Source organism: Argentina silus (genome assembly GCF_951799395.1).
Source record: "Argentina silus genome assembly, chromosome: 8".
NCBI classification, from domain to species: domain Eukaryota; kingdom Metazoa; phylum Chordata; class Actinopteri; order Argentiniformes; family Argentinidae; genus Argentina; species Argentina silus.
The window spans coordinates 12,762,968-12,782,964 of record NC_139662.1 but is presented as its reverse complement, the minus strand read 5'-3'; the positions used below and the strand labels follow the sequence as shown (position 1 = coordinate 12,782,964).

The window sequence follows — 19,997 nt, the reverse complement described above, 5'->3', positions numbered from 1 at the left end:
CTGTATTCAGCATCACCAGAGCAATGCTCCTGTATTTAATTCACCAGAGCAATGCTGCTGTATTTAGTGCTCCAAGAAATGTCTTTTAAGTTGCAACATCTGCTTGACCTTTTTGGGGAATATTAGACACCACTGACCAAATTGAGTCAAGTTTCGTTCACGAGGGATGAGACGAATATATGGACGAAAAGGAGGAATCCTCCCCTGATTTCAATTAGCTCATGAATCCACTTTTCTCTCCTCTCCCCTATGATAATATGTTTTCAGTCAACGTACCTGGTAAAATAAGGGTAAACAAAGGAGAGGCCCCAATTTAATAATTTGCAGACAGAAGCAAACCATTTTGGGATGTCAATGAGAAATAAACTGTATTTCAAGGACAGTTGTGTTTCAGTCTATATTCAGTGACAGTGTTTGCTTGCTGGGTGGTCAGTTTTATGTAGTAAAACCCCTCCAATACAATAATACGATTCTGAGTGAAGCTGCGATGCGATTTTCCTTTATCTACAATTGATTGAATTGGGGGACTAATATGTACAATATGCGTTATTTCAAGGTACTATGCGCACATGCAACAGATCCATGTATGTAAGATATTATATTATGTGAAAAGAGAGGAGGACAATACTAGCACGCTGTGTAGCTCAGGGGTGTCCAACTCCAAAATCAGGGTGTCCAAAAATACCCACAGTGATGGAAACCTTGCTACAAAATCTACATCTTAAAAATGTATCTGCTGTAAGACTTTATTTTATAGCCCAGCAAATACTTGGTAAAATGGTTATTACCTGATCATTTAATATTAATTACATAATTTTTTTAATTCACTGACTCAAGCACCTCTCTGTGGCACTTAGTAGGTAGTTACTAACTGTGCTGAATTCATTGAGGTAAGTACCAAAAGGTACCTCCTGTTAGCCCATAGACCACTGGGTAAATACCAGCTGAAAAAGGGCTGTAAAAATAAGCTGTTACCGAATCTGCTTTTGGTCAGTGGGTAAACAGTCCTAGACTGGCATAGGCTTCTCCTGTCCTCTGACAGCAGGTGTGTCCCTTTTCAAAGTGTCAGCCCCTCTGTCCCACCCTTGCCGAAAATAGTGGATTTTGGGGATAAAGCCACTTGGAATGGGATGAGAGGAGCCCTGAGAATAGAATCCGCCTTTCCTACCCTCTCCTCCCCACCCCCTCCTCCCTACACCAAGCAGCCGGAATCCTATGCCCTCGACGGAGCGGTGACGGCTGGAATGCTATGGATTGTTTGCGGATCACCCGCACAGTTGCGAGAGAGACAGACAGGCGGCCACACTTCGCCACCTAGTTAGAGCCCCAGATAAAAGCACCCAACATATCTGCCTCTAGCCTTCTCTCAAACACACACACACACAGACACACACACACACACACACACACACACACACGTACGCATGCAGCCATCCCCGCACACATACACAGACTTGTATGTGTACACACACAAACACACACTATACAGTACGCATAAACTCTCACCCATGGGTTGCATGTTCACACGTATGATGGTCATTCATTGAGATATTAGCTGACACATACAGTATGTCCCCATATAGTTATCTTACAGGCCTGTCATTGATAATTATCCATGTTTGGGAAATAAATACATTTATTTTAGATAGACAGACAGAGTTTTGATAGTTTTAAGTTTGTTTTAGTATGACTTTATTTTGTTTCTTTCTTACATGAGCGTAAGCATTTGTATGTTTTTAAGCAATTAGTCATTTTTGTGGCACAGGTTTGTGGAAAATAGTAGGAGGCAAATGAAAGCTTTCTGTTTCTCTGCTTAGTAACCATTCAGATTAAAAGATTGAGGTCAAATGAGCCGCCGGCATAAAGCATTGTCCAAAACCTATTCCCAGAACCCTGGCTAGTTATGCCTGTGACCTTCTCATCACCATGGCTAATACTATTTTTATTTATTCAGTAAAGTTTCAGGCCTAGCCTAGACAGGTTAACATTTGGACGACGTGCAGCAATACCTTTCGGAGATCAAAGTGGTGCTGGTATGAGTCGAACGTGAGTCATTTATAGATTGTGTCTGTGTCACTGCTACCCCGCGCCTCCCCATCGCCAAACTAGCACCCGCTCGCATATGTTCGGAGGGCAGTGTTGTCTTCACGTCCTCATAACCCAAGATTTATGGCTAAAGTCAACGAGCCTGCTCTCCCTTTCCCATCCCCCTGCAGGTCACATGAATGTGAGGCTTCACATGTTCTGTGCCATAGTGAAGAGTCCATTATCCTGTGGTATATTAGACATATAACCCTTATACACATTCTTTGTTATTATGGTCTCACACACACACACGTACGTACACACGTACACACACACACATATATTGTGTCCCTTGGTTGAGAAACAGGTGAAACCATCTTTCATCTCCCCACTTGCTCGGGCAATGGCTTACCTCACACTTACTGAGAGAGGGCTTGGGCGCCCTCTAATGTTTGATGAGTCACATTACAACAAAGGCCCTGTCTCTTTCATGTTATTGATCATTTTGTTTATATTTATACATCTTAGAAATTCCTATAAGTACTTTCTGACATTATCCTAACCAACACCAAACAACTTTTCTGGCTAAAATTGTATTCTTTACTACAGCATAAAAGGAATTATTTTGATTGTTGAATTGATATGCACTTACCTGACACTAAACCAGGACAGACTCACAGGTACAGTACCTGAAGCTCACCCTGTCCATCTCTCTGTCGCCCTTTCTCCTCCCTTCTCTCCCTACCTCTCTGTCCACTTTTCTACTGGTCCATCCATCTGTCCATCCGTCCGTCTTGTTTGCCGTGGGTCCAGAGCTCATGGAGACAAGGACAGCGCGGCCCTTCTCCTTCTCCTTTAACACCAGTGACTACCGCATCCTCCACATGGACCAGGACCAGGGCCGGCTCTACCTGGGTAGCCGGGAGTACCTGGTGGCCTTGGATATGCAGAACATCAATAAGGAACCCCTCATTGTGAGAGCACACCCATACAACACTTTCCCTGCATCCCTAATTCTTTTAAAAGATAGTCACACACCCCATTGCTCCTAATTGCATATTTAACTAACCAAAGTTTTGGCACCCAGTGCCTTCTTCAGGATAATACAAGTGGTTATTGTATATGAGATGTTTTGGTCACCTTTTTGCCTCAGATTCATTGGCCTGCTACTGACCAAAGGAAAGGAGAGTGTAGAATGACTGGGAAAGGTGGACAGGTGAGTAGTAGTACTTCTTGGTTTAACATGGAAAGAACAAGGGAGGGGATTGTGATATAAAGAGATTACAGATGACCTAAATTGCGGTTCATCAAGCCTGTTGCCTACCAACCAACTGACCTAAAGCTTTTGGTAAATTCTTCTTATCAGGGGGAATGTGCAAACTTTGTGCGTCTGATTGAACCCTGGAACCGAACACACCTCTATACCTGTGGCACTGGGGCCTACAAGCCTATCTGTACCTACATCAACAGAGGATGGAGAGCAGAGGTAGAGTACCCCTCTCCACACACACACACACACACACACACACACACACAGTTAACATACCCAGTTAACATACCCACATTTACTGCACTATAAACAGTTACACACACACCATAGAATGTAAGAGTAGCACTGCACCACGCTGTGAACTTGGCCCCGCCACTATGTAAACATTTCAAGGCAAATTAAACTATATTTAGTAATGATAGAGTAACTACATTTGATCGCCAACAAAATCCATGTTAAAAAATGAAAGGGAAAGTGAATGCGTTATGATGTTCCTCAGTGAATTCAGCATTTTAGCATTTTGACATGAATAAACTTGAGTCGGCTTTTAATAATGCAATCCAGCACCACGCTGTTCTAAAATCCTGGGGAGAACCCTGCACACACACACAAACACACACACACACACACACACACACACACACACACAGACTAACTGTAGGGGAACACTGGTTACCAAGTTCAGAACCATTTCATTGGGGTCTTATGTAAATTAAATGGTTCTAACAGTCTTACAGTAGAGTTACAGTAGAGGATAAAATATCCAAAGGTATTGTACTGTATTCCTATAAAAACACACACACACACGATAATCACTGTACTCATGGCCTCTCTCTCCTCTGTCTTCTCTCTGAGCAGGAGTACCTCTTCAGGCTGGTCTCCAGCTACGTGGACTCAGGGAAGGGGAAATGTTCTTACAACCCTCGGCAGGAGAATGCTGTTGCCCTTATCAGTGAGACTCAGTCATTAACTATTTTAAAGGAGAATGGAGTCTCTTTAATCTATCTTTGTAATTATTTGTTATTCAAGTTTGATTTATTAGACAGAGTGAAGTAAGGAAAGCTTTAGAGGAAAGTTGGGCCAGATTCAAACCCATACCGACATGGGCATATGTGTGCTCTGAAGGCGACGATACTAGACCACTGGATCATCCCAGGCTACTTTCTATTTATTGTGCTTTATTTGGATAGAAGGTTCAGAAATAGGGAGGAAAAAAGATGAGGAGGAGACAATAAGGAAAGGCAGACATAGACAGTACATGGTTCCAGAGTCAGGTGTGTTACCAATGAGCCAGACTCCAGTTGTCATCTCTGCATCTTTACATTACCCATCATTATCATCATCATCTTTGTGCTGTCTTTTTCTGTCTCTGTCAGATGGGAATCTGTATGCAGGGGTCCATGTGGACTTTATGGGTACCGACCCAGCTCTCTTCAGAACCCTGGGAGATAGGCCAGCGGTCAGGACGGAACAATACGACTCTAGGTGGCTGAACGGTGCGTTTTTCACTGGAGAACGGACAGACGTGATATGACATAGATATACACTCATAGTTGGAAGTGTCCAGTGTTGTCAATTTGAACACCCCCCCTCACACACACACACACACACACAGATACACAAGTCTAGAAAATGTAGCTACTCTTATGATTCTTTGACTTACATTGATAGTGAAAAAACATATTTGACACTGTCATTGATGCAAGTCTGACTCAGTTCTCTACTTCTCACAGTATTTTTTGGCCGACATTTGTGAGGCTCAGAGCGAAATAGGTATATATTAGGACAACATTTTCTGGTGTCATGACATTGTCACATTTGCAGTAACTTAAAGCAATATATGACAACTATCTCTGAATAAAGTTGGCAACACTGGATGTCTTTAACTTAAAGGAGCAGAATGTATGATTTTTTAGCTTTAAAAAAGCTCTAAATGTCCATGACAAATCGGTTTTGCTCTCTAAAAACCCCTTTCCTGGTCTCTAAAATCGCAATTAATTCCTTTGCGATTTCCTTAGTCCCATGTATTTAGTATGTTTAAAACAGAACAGAGCATTTTATTTAAAATCATAAACGGCCAAAATGTACATTATGGTTGGCCAAGTATTTTTTTAATTTCAGCTAGTGCTGTTATAGACTAGAACAATATTCCACTATAAGATATAGTGGAACATCGCACCTGGACAGCCTATAGTCATCTTTAATATGGTCTTTCACAAACTCTCTTGACCTCCCTCTCAGTGTCTAACACACTCTCTTTCTCAAACTCACTAATATCTCTCTGTCTTCAGAGCCGGTGTTTGTCAAGATCCAGCAGATCCCGGACAGCTCGGAGAGGAATGATGATAAGCTGTACTTCTTCTTCCGGGAGAAGAGTCTAGACACGGCAGGGGGGAGCAGCCCCGGTGTACTGGCCAGGGTGGGCAGAGTCTGCCTGGTAAGAGGCCTTGAATTTTCCCGTTTCACTTCACCTGTTTGCATAAGTATTCACCTCCTTTGCTGTAAATCCTTAACCTGTGTATTTTTCACCCTCTCAGAATGATGATGGGGGTCAGAGGTCGTTGGTGAACAAGTGGACAACATTCCTGAAGGCTCGGCTGGTGTGCTCTGTCATTGGGAGTGATGGTGTAGAGACCTATTTCGACGAGCTGAGTGAGACTGCTGATCTACTCATATAGATTAATTTCGCACTTAGTTTGTATTGATACCCTGGCTGGAATTCAAGGAAGCTCACCACAGCAATGTTTAAGTGTCTTTGTTTACAAAAGACTTAAAGACTTTCTTTGCCTGAGCACATACTCCTTATTCTTAAAACTGGAATCATCTATTTGTGAGGGGAGTCTACCTGGTGGCAGTAGCACCGATAGGTTTTTACAGTTGTGACTTCTACGATGGATTTGACTACACTGTAACAAAAACAGCTACAGCTTTATTACAGTAATGAGGCTTTGATTGAATTCAGCTTCATGCTCACATCTAAGTGAACCTGCTTCCTTCTGGTTTCCAGGGGATGTCTTCATTCAGCCAACACAAGACGAGCGTAATCCAGTTGTGTACGCTGTCTTTTCCACTGCCGGGTAAATAGCACTTTTGTGTCAGAATTGTGTCCATTAGGGGTTTACTTCTTATGGGTCAAATCCTACATTTGAATACAAACATATTCATGGAAGTCTCCCATTGACCAAAATGCATGGCCTCAATGAAAGTGAGTCTCAACTTAGGATGCAGTCTCTCAGTCTCCATATTTTCTTTTCTCTTACACTTTGATTTTGTCACTTTGTTTTTTATTCTTTGTACCCCATCTTAGGTCTGTGTTCAAAGGCTCAGCCGTCTGTGTGTACTCGATGGCGGACATCCGAAATGTATTCAATGGCCCCTTCTCACACAAGCATGGACACAACTACCAGTGGACCCCCTACACCGGCAAGATCCCCTACCCTCGCCCTGGGACGGTTTGTACATATACTGTTTCCTGAAAACACACATCTCTATTTGAATGGAACATTTAAATGTAATAACATGCAGTATCATGCTTTTATGTAAATGACTGGGTAATTGCTTAAGAAAACACTTTGGAGTAGAACTTAAGTCACACTGCTTTGAAAAAATGTCTGGCAATGAGCCATATGTGCCACCACAAGACCAGATCTGGCCCACAATTCTCTGGGTAATGTCCTCCAGCCTTGCAGTTGTTTTTGATGCAACATTTTGATTTGCTAATTAAAAGCATGTCAAACTTTTTGTTGACCTTCGGTGTAGTCAAAATAGACAGTGCACAGTTGGGCTTAAATAATATTTCACGCCAAATGATAAGTTTGCCAGATGTTTTCAGACCTAAATGTGGTCTTGCGGTGATGATTCCACATTTCACACCAATATGACATATCAAATTCAATGGTATGAGTTGCAAAGAAAATATCTAATTTCAATGATTATAGACCCTAGCTATCTTTCCCGTTCATTTAGGATTGAGTCACGTAGGTTCTACATATCAACTCGAAATCATCAAGAAATAAGACATTTACTTTTTAGCTCTGAAAACATCTGGCAAACTAGGATTTTGTACTCAACTGGTTAAACAAGAGGTCTGTCTGACCTGTCCTTTTTCCCTTTGCACACAGTGTCCGGGTGGAACATTCACCCCAGGTCTTCGCTCCACCAAGGAGTTCTCAGATGAGGCGGTGAACTTTGTTAGAGCCCATCCCCTCATGTACCACCCTGTCTACCCCATACACAAGTGCCCTCTGGTGGTTCGTACAGGGGTAGACTATCAATTCACCTCCATAGTAGTGGACCTAGTAGATGCTGTAGATGGGAGGTATGAGGTGCTCTTCCTTGGCACAGGTGAGTCACGTGCTGAATCCCAAATTGACCCTTAGCCTGCACCCCTTGACCCAAAATTGGGAATTGAATCTATAATCTGCTTCTAAAATAAACAAATCAATTAATTAAACTACTGTGCAAAGAAATTACATGTTGCATATTGTGCAAAAACTGTCCATCAATAACAAACCAATGTGTCGAGTTATACACACACTTAAACCGAGAACAAATTTGTAATAAGAAAACTTTGATGAATGCCGAAATGTTCTTGAAATGTATATTGTGAACGATACAAGGTCAATGTTCTGTACACTATATCATGCATGGTTGATGAATGAGGCTCATTATCTTCTGAGCTATACACTGTACTTTTTATTAAGGTTATTAGTACTGAACCACTCTCTCCTCTTTTTTTGTAGATCGTGGAACAGTCCAAAAGGTCATAGTACTTCCTAAAGACACCAGCACTACAGAGGAGCTCACATTAGAAGAGGTGGAGGTGTTCAGGGTAATGGCAATTCATATTTCAAATATTTCATGATCAATAATCAATATGCGAAGGCAGCAGTGACTGAAAATGACTTTCAAAAATGAAATGTACCCCTTGATCTTGAAGACTATGACCTATAGATACCTAATGAGATTAGTAAAACTGTCTTACTTGATCAGAACCTTAGACACAGACAGGGTGACTTTCAAAGAAACCTAAAAGCTTATGTACATGCTGCGCCTATGTATTGAGAAGCTATTTTCAAAGACCTTACTATGCTACACTTCGCGAGGAAAAGGCTTTACTTACAGTACTCGTGAACCAAGTGGCCATCGACGGCCTGGGTATGGAGGGGTCACTCAAAATCCAGATGGACAATACATAAGAACCACCTATAATATGTTCATTATTTTCATTTAACATCATATGGTTTGGACTGTTCGTATACCCTTTCGTTGATTATAGGCTTAATGCTGTTTTTAAGATGAACCTTCACCCTCTACCGAGCGTGATTGTCAAATCTATATTTTCTCGGTTGCATCTGAAGCATCTACAAAACTGTACAAGTCTTATATATTCAATTTTCTGAGGAGCGTCTTTGTCAATAAAGAAATTGAAATGCCATTTTTCCCAAGTATAGTGCGTCACATCCTACCCTTGTGCAACTTTTCCACGGGCGTATGTGCATACATATTTTAGAAAATTTAGGCGTGAGCTGCGAATATCGTATTAGCATATTTTGTGAAGACGACACACCCCTCTCTGCAAGCCAGGTGCAGGTGGAGCACAGAGGTGTTGGTGCACCATATCCATATCCTCACTTTTGAAAATTGACCAAGAGCGCAAATCAGGCTAAAACCTCAGATTACGCTTGCATATCTGCTTGCACCCATTTGAAAATCATCCTGTAAGGACCTAGAAGTTATGTTTTTGTTAATACGAATAATATATACAGCTTCATGTTTTGAAAATGTAATGCTGCTCTCAACATAGAAATCAAGTGCTTTTTGCACCATTGTTTACATATTTACTAACCCTATTTGAAGGTATGCACAAATGGTGTGTGTGTCTTTAATTCAAGCTTCCTTTATGTTGTGTGATGGCTTTCTTTGTGATCTCTCCACTTGCAGACTTCAGCTCCTATAAAGACTATGAAGATATCGTCAAAAAGGGTAGGCTCAATCACCATGGTATCGCATTCTTTTATTTCATGAAGTAACACCTAGTGGGTAAATAATCTGTAATAATTTGCACCATTATGGTTAATTGGACATGGCATGTAATTAACGATTAATTACTATGATTAAAAATAACTTAAGATAAACCACTAATTTTGAGTTTCAATAAATTAACCCCATACATTGTTTACTATTTCAAAATGTTTTCTCCCTAACCCTGGTGTTCTATGTTTGAATCCCTGGTTAGAGGAAATCAGTTAATACCAGAAGTGTTACGGCCCTCTGGTATTGTAATTGAATTAGCCCATGCTGTATATACAGTACACATACAATACATCTGTGATTTAGGTACTGGTGTTGTTATTGTTGTTATTATGTTTTTAATGTTTTTTTCTGTCCCCTTTTGACTCACAGCAACAGCTGTATGTGTCCTCCGAGAGGGGACTTACCCAAGTGTCCCTGCATAGATGTGAGGTCTATGGGAAGGCATGCTCTGACTGCTGCTTGGCCAGGGACCCCTACTGTGCCTGGGACGGGGAGAACTGCGCCCCCTTCACTGCCTCCACCAAGAGGTGAGAGACCTTGGCACTCAAAGAGAGCTTTACCTACAGCTTTTTAACACAAGGCCCAGTCAATCAATGTCATTAGGGAAGACTTACTGTAAACAACATTCAACTTACACTCCAAAAATACACTGTAAAACCATGTGACAACATTACTACATAGCGGTCTATACTTGAATACTGTAGATCATTTGTCAGTTTTTTATTATATATTGTTCTCTAGTTAGCCCTAACCCTCTCAGTGATAATAAACTTTGACAAAAGAAAAAGACAAAAAACTTGACATTTTAGAGTGGATTGCTCTTATGTGTTTTCCCCAGGCGAAGCAGACGACAAGACATCAAACACGGAGACCCGTTGCGTCAGTGCAGAGGGTTTAATGCAAAAGGTATGTCATGTCTCATAATGGGTTAGGGTTAGAGCTACGTTTTTTTTATGCCTCTACACACAGTTTATGACTCTACATACAGTGGCTATAGCACTACACAAACAATAGCAATGCTTCACTTTGAATGTGTTATTCTGAGTAATCTGTGTTATGTTCACCTCTATATTTTGCAATCTAAATACCTCCCATTTCATATAGATTGTAAACCAAGTAATGCATATCGGTATATATGCATATCGGTATATATATGGACTAAAGACTTCCCATGGTTTAGAAGAAATTGTACTTGCCCTCACTTTGGCTCAATTTCAATTGCATAAAAAACAAGTTCCTTAGATCAGTTGTGCAAGTCTTAATAACAAGTGATGATGGCACATTTACAAAAGAAAAAAGTTTACATGAAACACAATGTCCTTCTAAGTGATATATTAACAATATGCACTGAACATATATATAATAGTATTTACTAAGAGTTTTTTCTCATAAGCCCTTGGACAGAATCACTGACTTTGAAATTCCTCTGAGAACCAAGTATTTTTTGTTCTATCGGAGGAGCTCCAAACACATCAATGAAAGCCTATAATGCACGCTACTCCGATGCTTACCTATCTGTCATATGCCTTGTGATCGTCTTTGCCTCCACCCTGCCTCCTACAATTATACAATTATGGATAAAAGTGAAGAGCAAAAGGCTGTATTTCATAAATCGTAAAACAATTCATATTCAGCCTGTTCTCCAAGCAGGGGGAATACCTACATACTATTATGGTCAGATCTAATGAACCAATGCGCGGACACAGAGTCAGGACACAAATATAAAATAATAAGATATTTAATAAGGAACAAGCAGGGAATGGGACAAGCGAGGGGAATGGCAAACGGGGTAGGGCAGGCAGGTAGGTAGGGCAGGTAGACAGACAGACAGACAGACAGGGAAGGCGGGCACATAGGGCAGGCTGGGCAGGCAGGCTGACAGGTGGACAGGTATACCAGTAAAAGTAATACTAAGATGTGTTCACAAATAGTATATTTCTAAAAGTGCAATGGAGTAACGAGCTGCATTAATTTCACACTCCAAAATTAAATGTTTTTCTGGGCTAATGTAAGAATTTAACAGTTAGAGTCTGGATGTGGTGTGGCTTTGCATAGAGAAAATGGCTCCTGAGAAAATCTAGGAATGATAATAGTAATTAGTTTTTTACTGTCGTCATTCCATTGTTAAGTGGATACCCTACTACTACACACGTTGTAAAGGCAGCACTCTTGTTATCATGTTGGCTGGTTTTCAAAAGTTTCGAAAATCTCTAACCACCTCAATTAGTAGGTGAAATATAGGTATTAAACACATAGGAATAAATACCTGAATTTCTCATATCCACTAGATTAATCAACGAATAGGATAGCCCAATTATAAATACGAAAATACCAAAAATACCACCTTTTCACCAAAAATAAATAAATGGACGACCTCTGGCCCTGTCGAAGGAACTAACACAGGTCTTTTTCTCTCTCCCTCTCAGTCGAGAAACGTCTAAGTGAGACAGTGCAGTTTGGGGTCGAGGGGAGCAGTACTTTCCTGGAGTGTCATCCCAGATCTCCCCAAGCTACAGTAAAGTGGCTCTACCAGAAAGACGGCAGGAGAAAATTGGTAAGAGGAAGAGGTGGACTTTCTAACCATTTACAAAGAGTCAGGTAGGTGATGTATGGTGAACTTTCTGGCACAAAATGGTTGCCATGGTATCGCCCAGATGGGAGGTTTGTCATGGTAGTAGGTATAGGCTGGCGCTACAACCTGTTATTCATTTTATAAACTTTTATTGTTGTCTTCTTTTCTCTCATGCTCGTGTTCCACTACCACCCCAGCTAAGCCGAGACAGAGAGGTGCTGAAGACAGGCCACGGGATCCTCCTCAAGTCTCTGACCCTCTCAGACAGCGGGCTCTACCATTGCCTGGCCACGGAGAACAACTTCAAGCACACGGTAGCCCGCGTGTCCCTCCGCATCCTGGACAGGGAGATCGTGGAGGCCCTCACCTCCCCGGACGCTACGCCCGATGAGGAGCCCCATCACCACCACCACCACCACCCCCCGCCTCCCCCACCGCCGCCTCACGCCCTTCCCCCGCAGTTCTCCTCCCAGCCAGAGATCCGCCTCATCAACCAGTACTGTCAGTCCTACTGGCAACAGCTCAACCCCAATCCACCTACCAAACGCACCAACCGGAGGCACGCCGAGAACCAGCCAGACTCCCAGGGGCCCCCTGGTGGCCCCTAGACCCTACTCACCTCCTTCACCATCACCAAGCCTAGGTCTTCTGTGGCCCGTCCACACCAGAAACCGGCAGATTTGGTATCATGTTGTTATTTATCTTTCCCCTAAGTACAATCATCTCTAAATGACCAGTGGCCCATTAAGATCCATGGATGTTGATCTGTCGTCCACCCAAATGTTGCATTGAAATCAATCAAGAGATGTTGGCAAAAATATGATATTTTGATGAAACTTTTATTTGATTTCAATTCGAAATGTGCTTACAAAAGTAAGCCGGACTGATAGTTAATTAATGGTAAATATGTGAACTGTTTTGTCCAAGGTTAACTAAGCTTGCCAGCTAAATAACTAGCATAATTTACTTGTATTTATTGTTAGTTAGCTACCGGCTCTGACTCTCATTTGCTAGCAATTGTAAGGCTGTCGCCTGTCTCCAAAAATGACGAGGTGTCTCCAGTTTACATTCTGCGGTCTGTGACATATGGACTTTCATAGCGTATTGAGAGATTTCCATGAAAATTAGGGTTGCGTTCAGATATCAAGAGGTTTTGGCACTTTTCACAGAGAAAAGATGGGGACTGAAGCATTAAGCTGCGGAGTCCAAGGTCTTGAGGATCTAGGGCCTCATTGATAAATTGTACTTCGTTTTCTAGCTCTGGTTCTAGTAAGGCATGCTAAAGCTGAGCCTATACAAACACCCTGTTGCGGTCAATACAACCCACCAAAGTACTGATGTTGATAGACTGCCGACAACCTGTTTTTCTCATTTCTCCAAAATACGAAATAAAAGAGAATCCGAACACTTTGTTTACTGTCTCCAGAGTTGAGAATATGGCATGAGTCACATGGTCAGAGCCCTGGACTGCCCTGCTGTGATCACGTGACTCCTCCCAAATCAAAAACTGGAGACTGTAAACAAAGTGCTCGGATTCTGTTATTTCGTATTTTGGAGAAATGAGAAAAACAGGTTGTCAGCAGTCTATCAACATCAGTACTTAGAAAATAGTCGCTAAAGAATTGACCAATAGAGAAAAGGCCAACAACATTTTGTATTGACCGCAACAGGGCGTTTGTATAGGCTCAGATTTAGTATGCCCTACTACGTCCTGGACCAGAGCTATTGTTTTCTAATTTTTTATGTGTGAATCAAAAATAAGCATGTTTGGTTTTATACTACAATTTAAAAAAAAAAAAAAATCTGTCAATTGCACATTTTCACATCATGCTCAAGGTTTATAAATCACAACTTTGTTGTAGATTTTGACATACCTATGTATGCGTACAAAGGTCCCATAAATGAAGCCCCAGGGCTGGTTCCTCCTGTATAAACCTTCATCTCAAATGAGTTCATGGAATTAACACCTTCATCCTATTCAAGCCAAACAACAACAACAACACATAAATGCAGACATGCATTCTTGCAGTGCAAGAACAGTCTTTGATTTCTCCTGTAAACATGGTTAGAAGGATTGATTGAAAAGAACGCCTAGTCCCTTGAAACGGTACTCCTCAATCTCTGTTTCCGCCCACAGTTTGTAAACCAGGGATTGGACTTGACAAATCTGCCACTGAGTTAATTTAATTATGTTGTAATGGCCCGCAAAACTGCCCCCTCATCTTTAGTTTGGGGGTCAGTTACAGCAATGTTAGGACCTCATTGAGGTTGGAAACAGAGATTGAGTGCTGCATTAAAACTGGGCATTGTGAATTGGATCACTCAGTTTGTTGTGTGACATTTTATTTTCATGACCAGTATTGGTCAGCTTTAGTCATTGAAGGGGAATTTATTAGTGTACACAGAAGGTGCTTATCCACCATCATAGTAGTTAAATATGGGATATAATATGGAGATACTGTATTAAAGGGATAGTTCACCCAAATTACAAAATCACATATCCTTACCTTCAAAGGAGTCTATGGACAAGGACAAACTTGAATCCACACTTCTGTGTATCTGGGCAATGTCACTAACAATGAACTGTTTGCATTTTCAACCAAAAAACAATCAAAGTCAATGGACTAAATTTGCATGTCTCAAAAATAAGATTTTATTGAAATGACTTTGAGATGTTTCGGGCATGAAATTTCAAACATGCTAATTTAGGGTCCATTGACTGCCATTGGTTTTTGGTAAATATAATTGTGTGGATTGAAGTCTGTCCTTGTCCATAGACTCCTTTCAAGGTAAGGAACCAAATATAACATGATTTGACAGTATAACATAAAACATTTTTAAATTTATTTGCACCCCCTGAATTCCTCACTTTCAAAAGCAGTGTTTCAAATGTATATTTTAAAGAATTGATGGCACATGGGCAACAGCATTGTCTTACGTCAGGTGTCGTCATTCTAGCATGACGCCGCTTCTCCTGAACTACCTGTCTTATAAATCGTGGACCGATTCTTGATTTTTAAAGATTTTCTGCATCTGCGAAAACATAGTGCCATCACATCAGGAAATCAATCTGCCGCCCATTGCTTTCAGTGGCATTACAACCTAGTTTACAAACTTTCAAAACTCAATTAAAACTGTTGTATCGGATGTAAGGATGATGAGCACCTGTTTCGTATGAAATGTGACTAGCTAAAACAGCTGGCTAGCTGACCAATCTATGCTAGTTCTTGTCCTCATTGCCAAACTTAACAAATACACACATACTGCACACTCAACTTCAAAACTTTGGTTTACGGTATGTAACCCCGGTTCTCTGAAGGAGATGAGGGAGACATCTCAGTCTGTGATATGCATCCCTGCGTACCCTATTCGCTGAAACCCGATTCAACTATGCCTGGAACAGGTCGGGAGCGCTTTGCATGGCTGACCCCGCCCAACTGGGGGAGCCCAACTGGCTGCAGCACAAATCTCAGAAACAGATGCCCTTGATCAGAGCCCAAGATGTAGCAATTCCTCTAGTGGAATGCACCCGGACTCCCAAAGGAGGCTGCAGGCTTTTAGAACTGTACACCGCCACTATACAGTGAGAAAGCGTTGTTTGGATAGTGCCCTACCCGTATGAGGTCGGCGAAACACACACACAGTCGATCACACCCCCTGAATGCCTCAGATCTGTCCTTGTAAATGCGTAGTGTGCGCACCAGGCAGAGTGTTCAGACACCTATTCTAGGACGTATCGTCACCCTAGAGTCGCCTGGTGCAAACTGAGTGCGTGAAGGATTGAACAGAGAGCACACCGCTCTTGACCATGGTCAAGGCTAGCAACAAAGCCGTCTCATATGACAACGGCGACGGTCACCAAAGGCTTAATTGAGCGCTCGTAAGCACACCCATTCCCTGACCTGCCTGTGAGAGTTCAACAAGCTCCTCTCACCAATGTTCCGTGCAACTTTGGTGTGCACCCACCCACTCAGGGCCTAACAGGGCTTGGGGGCTTGCAAATTACACCTGGAACAAACAGTGTGGCTGTGTCACAGGATGTGCTAGGCGTGTGGCTCCTTCCTCCGAGAACCCCACAATGGGACAGGGGAGGTCCCAGCGGAGCGACACCCATGTCCCAGTGTGTCCTGGCGTGGCTGCTGGGTGGTCTGGGCCAGTCCCTGTGCCGCTGCCATCAGAGGTGGCTACGGCGCCTGGGTGATTTTGAAGTTAAGGGGAGGGCTTCATAGTCACCACCTGTGCAGCGCAAGGCATACAAGGTTGTTGAAAGGCTTCCCTTCCCCTCTTCCTGGATTCAACCCTGGTCTATATGTTGACTATGACCTGCCTGAACTGTCCTGAGGGGTCAATGGGTCATCAAGAATACGTTTCCTCTCCTTCTCTGACGGTTTAGTTTTGTCAAGCCAGAGCACTCTCTGACCAATCACCGCCTGGGCAGCATCTCTGTAAATCCTGTCGTAGGTGACAGCATTGCAGCTGTCAAGCTTCAGGGTGGCCATGGCGGAGGAGGAGAAACTTGTCACCTAGGGGTCGAGGTTCTCAGCCAAGGTCTCCACCGGAGGGAGTTCCAGCCCACTTACTCTGCATCATTCATGTCTATGACAATGGTGGTGGAGAGAGGCTTTAACCCTGTAGACTGAACCAATGATTGGCAATCTGGGCAGCCAGGCATATACATCCATGGAGGGCGGCTCACCATCCAGCCTGTTTTTGTATTATTATTGTTTTTGTGGGCGGAGAGGGGGGGGGGGGGGGGAGCAGGAAGCTTGACATAGAGTTTCACTGCGGCCCGTCTGTAATTATGTTGAGCATCCTGCCCCCCCCCCTCTCTGAAACCACTCTGTTGTTAGTTAGCTCTCGTAGTGAATGCTAGCGAGCCAGGTTAATAACAGTGAAGGGAGGGGAGCAGGCTAACGGTTGTTTTTCAATGCTGCAACCAAGTGTTCACTCATGCGGAAAACACAAAGGGGCAAACTAGACTCTTCCTTTGTGTGAGGAAGAATAAGCAACACCCCGGGGGAAAGCTGAGAACTTTCCAGTGGAACAGTTAAGCTAGGTAGCTAGGTTCTATCGTAACACTGCAGACAGGCTTGAGAATAAGCGAATGAAGAGTGAAGCCTGTATTGGCTGGGCTGAGGCGGGGTCAGCCATGCAAAGCGCTCCCAACCTGTTCCAGGCTTGTGATTGAATAGGGTTTCAGTGAATAGGGTAAACAGGGATGCATATCCCAGAGTGAGATGTCAAACCGAGTCAACTGAAAGACAACTCCTTTGCATACAATCATGTATTGCTTGCGAGTTATCAGACAGATCAGTGTGGACGGAGTTGCGTTATCTGTCGTAAGACAGTGGGGCACAGTGATAGTATTCACTGTGTATTGTGTTCAACTGTCAATAGTATAACAGTATCATCCTGCCAATGCCAAGATTCTATTATCAAAATCTTAATAATAATAATTTTTGAAAATCTGCATGGATGTTTTGAATAACGTTGTGCCATGGAAAACATGGACAGATGCTCCTGCTTTATTTGACCAAGCGTATTATTTTCAGCAGGAACTGACCAAATGAGTCTTTGCTTCTTTTTAGTTGTTGAACACTTGGGGTTATGCCTTGAAGTGCTGAGGGCAATTGACTGGTTTAAACCCATTATGGAACCATACAGAACAGTAAACATTCGCTACTAAGATTGCTCAGACCGTTCACCATGTGCTTCTTTCTGCTCAGCACTTCAGTAGTGTATTAAGCTGAGATACATTTTTGGACCAAACACCTTTTTCCAGCCAAGATAATAGGGATTTTCAAAAGGATAAAGAGCAAGTTTGAATAACTATTCACTCAGAAAAATAGATCCAGTAGCTGTTATTTATTGCAGTGAGATTTCTTCTTTTTTGTTTTTTACATGAGACAATTAGTACAGGGGTTTGATATTGTGTTTATTTTGCTTTGGATTTGCTGTTCATATTTCCTCTTAAGGAAACATCCTGACAGCATTTGAGAAACAGCTACAACAGAAACCGCTTCCTAACTGTACAAAAAGGCCCAACCCTGATTTATAGTCCTGGTCATGAATATGTGGGTGATGTTTAATGTTGTTAAGGCCTGTGTACTAAAAGTAGAACATGTAATGCACTATACAATGGAACTAATAGAATATTCTCAGAAGAGCAAAAACTGCAAAGCAACCTAAATCAAGCACAACTCAACTTTTATCAGCCCCTCTCCCCAAAAACTACTGATTAATAGGCACTCACCTGGCTCTATAAACCATGTTGCTTATAAACATTTGTTGACCTCGTTCATAACCTGTGGTCATTTCAACCTTTTATCATGTGTTTTGGTTGGATACCATGCCTGTACAGTGTATTCATATGGTATGCATTTATTAATGTGCATTTAATGGACTCTTGATCTCCCAGATCTATGTGAGGTTTTAAGTTGTTTTCCTGAACCCACTGCTCTCTCTCACCCACCCCATGAAACATATATTTATTTTGAGACTGTACATATTTCTGTAAGTTTGGCACTTTGGTGGTGGGGGTGTGAGGGCTGGGTTGGGATGGAGGAGGGGATATTATTATGTGTATTAATTAACAGGACCAGTATTGACAGAACGAGGGTCTGAGAAGAGAGGTAGACCTTTCTGGAAACTGAAAATACAATTATCCAATCTGTATGGATAGAAATCCAAAATAGTAAAGTTATTACAGAAGCATGCTGAAGGTGAAGGATCCTCCATTGTGATGACAATGTTTGATTTGTACACACTTTTCAAATTTTTAAATACAGATTTTCAGATTTGGCAGTATGTACTGTCAACAACAGAATCTGGTGTTAGTTATTGTATTTAATTATGAGTGTTGTTATAATGTTACAAAAGATATACAATATACTGTATATTGCTTCTTAGCTATAGAAGCTTTACTTCAGAAAGGTTTACCCCTCTGGGCTGTTTCTGTGGAATAATATCATTTGTACCAAAACAGAAATCACTCAAACAAAACAATGAAACGCTTGGTGCCATATTCCTTCCAGAGGAGGTTGGTAATTTCAGCAGTTTCAGATTACTAAAGTGACATTATTCACATTATTAGTTTATGGGAGTCACAGAGAACATACAAAGCTATTTCAATACTTAAACCAGCACTCCTTAATATCTATTTCTGCCCACAGTGAGACATTTGTATTTGTCAACAGTGAAGGTTAGGTCCCTGCAAATTTAACTTCCACCAAAATGTAAGGTTGTTACTTTACTCAATTAAATTATGTCATTCCTAAAAACTTGAATTGGTGTCAGCCATTTTGGCCTTTTACAAAAACATTATTTTACACTCCATACTTAACCAACCAGAGTGGCATACATCCAAACTGTAATGGCTGACTCCAGCTGGAAATGGCATTGTGGCCTCAGCACAAGCCACAACCCCTCTCAGAAGGAATACTGTGTACTAAGCTTTTCGCTGTCTCTCTGTTTTTTTGGGCTTGTGTGTTTGTCGTCAAGCTATATCAGTGGTGATTGTTTTTTTCCTTTGTATTCGTAGTTGTGTTTGTGTTAGCTTAAATTGATATGGTTGTTTGTAATAAATATTATTTTATTATTATATGTTTTGGTCTGAGGTCAATGTTTGAGGTCAATGTAATGTTTTATCAAGTTTAAAATGTGTAAAAAGACAAATCAAATAAGGTAACCTAACATCCTATCATCCCATTGGCCCTAACATCCCAAGGGCCCTAACATCCCGGGGGCCCTAGCATCCCAGGGGCCCTAGCATCCCGGGGGCCCTAGGTGAGAATGTTCTTTTTTTGCTAGGCATATGGCCTGCCACCCACCAAGTTCGCTAGCGAACTAAACCACTTGGTGATAAGAATATCCCACCCTCGCTCTAAACCACGCCCCTAGCCCCATTTGGCCTCATAAAGACCAGGAGGGTAGAGGAGCCTAAATCCCAGAGTTTTAAGCACCGATTCGGCCTGGAGTAAGCCCTGTTGAAGCCCGGGAGTGACTTGGCACACACTGGAATAATAGCAAAACCTTCAGCTTTCCAATGTTGTACGCAACAACAAGTTTTTGGACTTACAGGAACATTTCACAGAT

General features: G+C 42.0%; 1 protein-coding gene across 1 annotated transcript in view; it reads left to right on the top strand.

Moving 5' to 3' along the window:
- sema3gb (sema domain, immunoglobulin domain (Ig), short basic domain, secreted, (semaphorin) 3Gb) overlaps window positions 1-12,511 on the top strand; it is a gene marked incomplete at its 3' end in the record, with an annotated part of 37,839 nt that extends 25,328 nt beyond the window's left edge. The window contains exons 3-18 of the mRNA XM_083676042.1: window positions 2,839-2,999; window positions 3,179-3,241; window positions 3,392-3,511; window positions 4,154-4,247; window positions 4,672-4,791; window positions 5,587-5,732; window positions 5,833-5,947; window positions 6,303-6,372; window positions 6,603-6,747; window positions 7,417-7,639; window positions 8,038-8,126; window positions 9,239-9,280; window positions 9,701-9,858; window positions 10,170-10,237; window positions 11,758-11,885; window positions 12,101-12,511. Of these exons, the coding sequence (XP_083532168.1) occupies window positions 2,839-2,999; window positions 3,179-3,241; window positions 3,392-3,511; window positions 4,154-4,247; window positions 4,672-4,791; window positions 5,587-5,732; window positions 5,833-5,947; window positions 6,303-6,372; window positions 6,603-6,747; window positions 7,417-7,639; window positions 8,038-8,126; window positions 9,239-9,280; window positions 9,701-9,858; window positions 10,170-10,237; window positions 11,758-11,885; window positions 12,101-12,511 (2,153 nt within the window). The remainder of the gene's footprint in view (window positions 1-2,838; window positions 3,000-3,178; window positions 3,242-3,391; window positions 3,512-4,153; window positions 4,248-4,671; window positions 4,792-5,586; window positions 5,733-5,832; window positions 5,948-6,302; window positions 6,373-6,602; window positions 6,748-7,416; window positions 7,640-8,037; window positions 8,127-9,238; window positions 9,281-9,700; window positions 9,859-10,169; window positions 10,238-11,757; window positions 11,886-12,100) is intronic.
- Window positions 12,512-19,997: the final 7,486 nt, after the last annotated feature.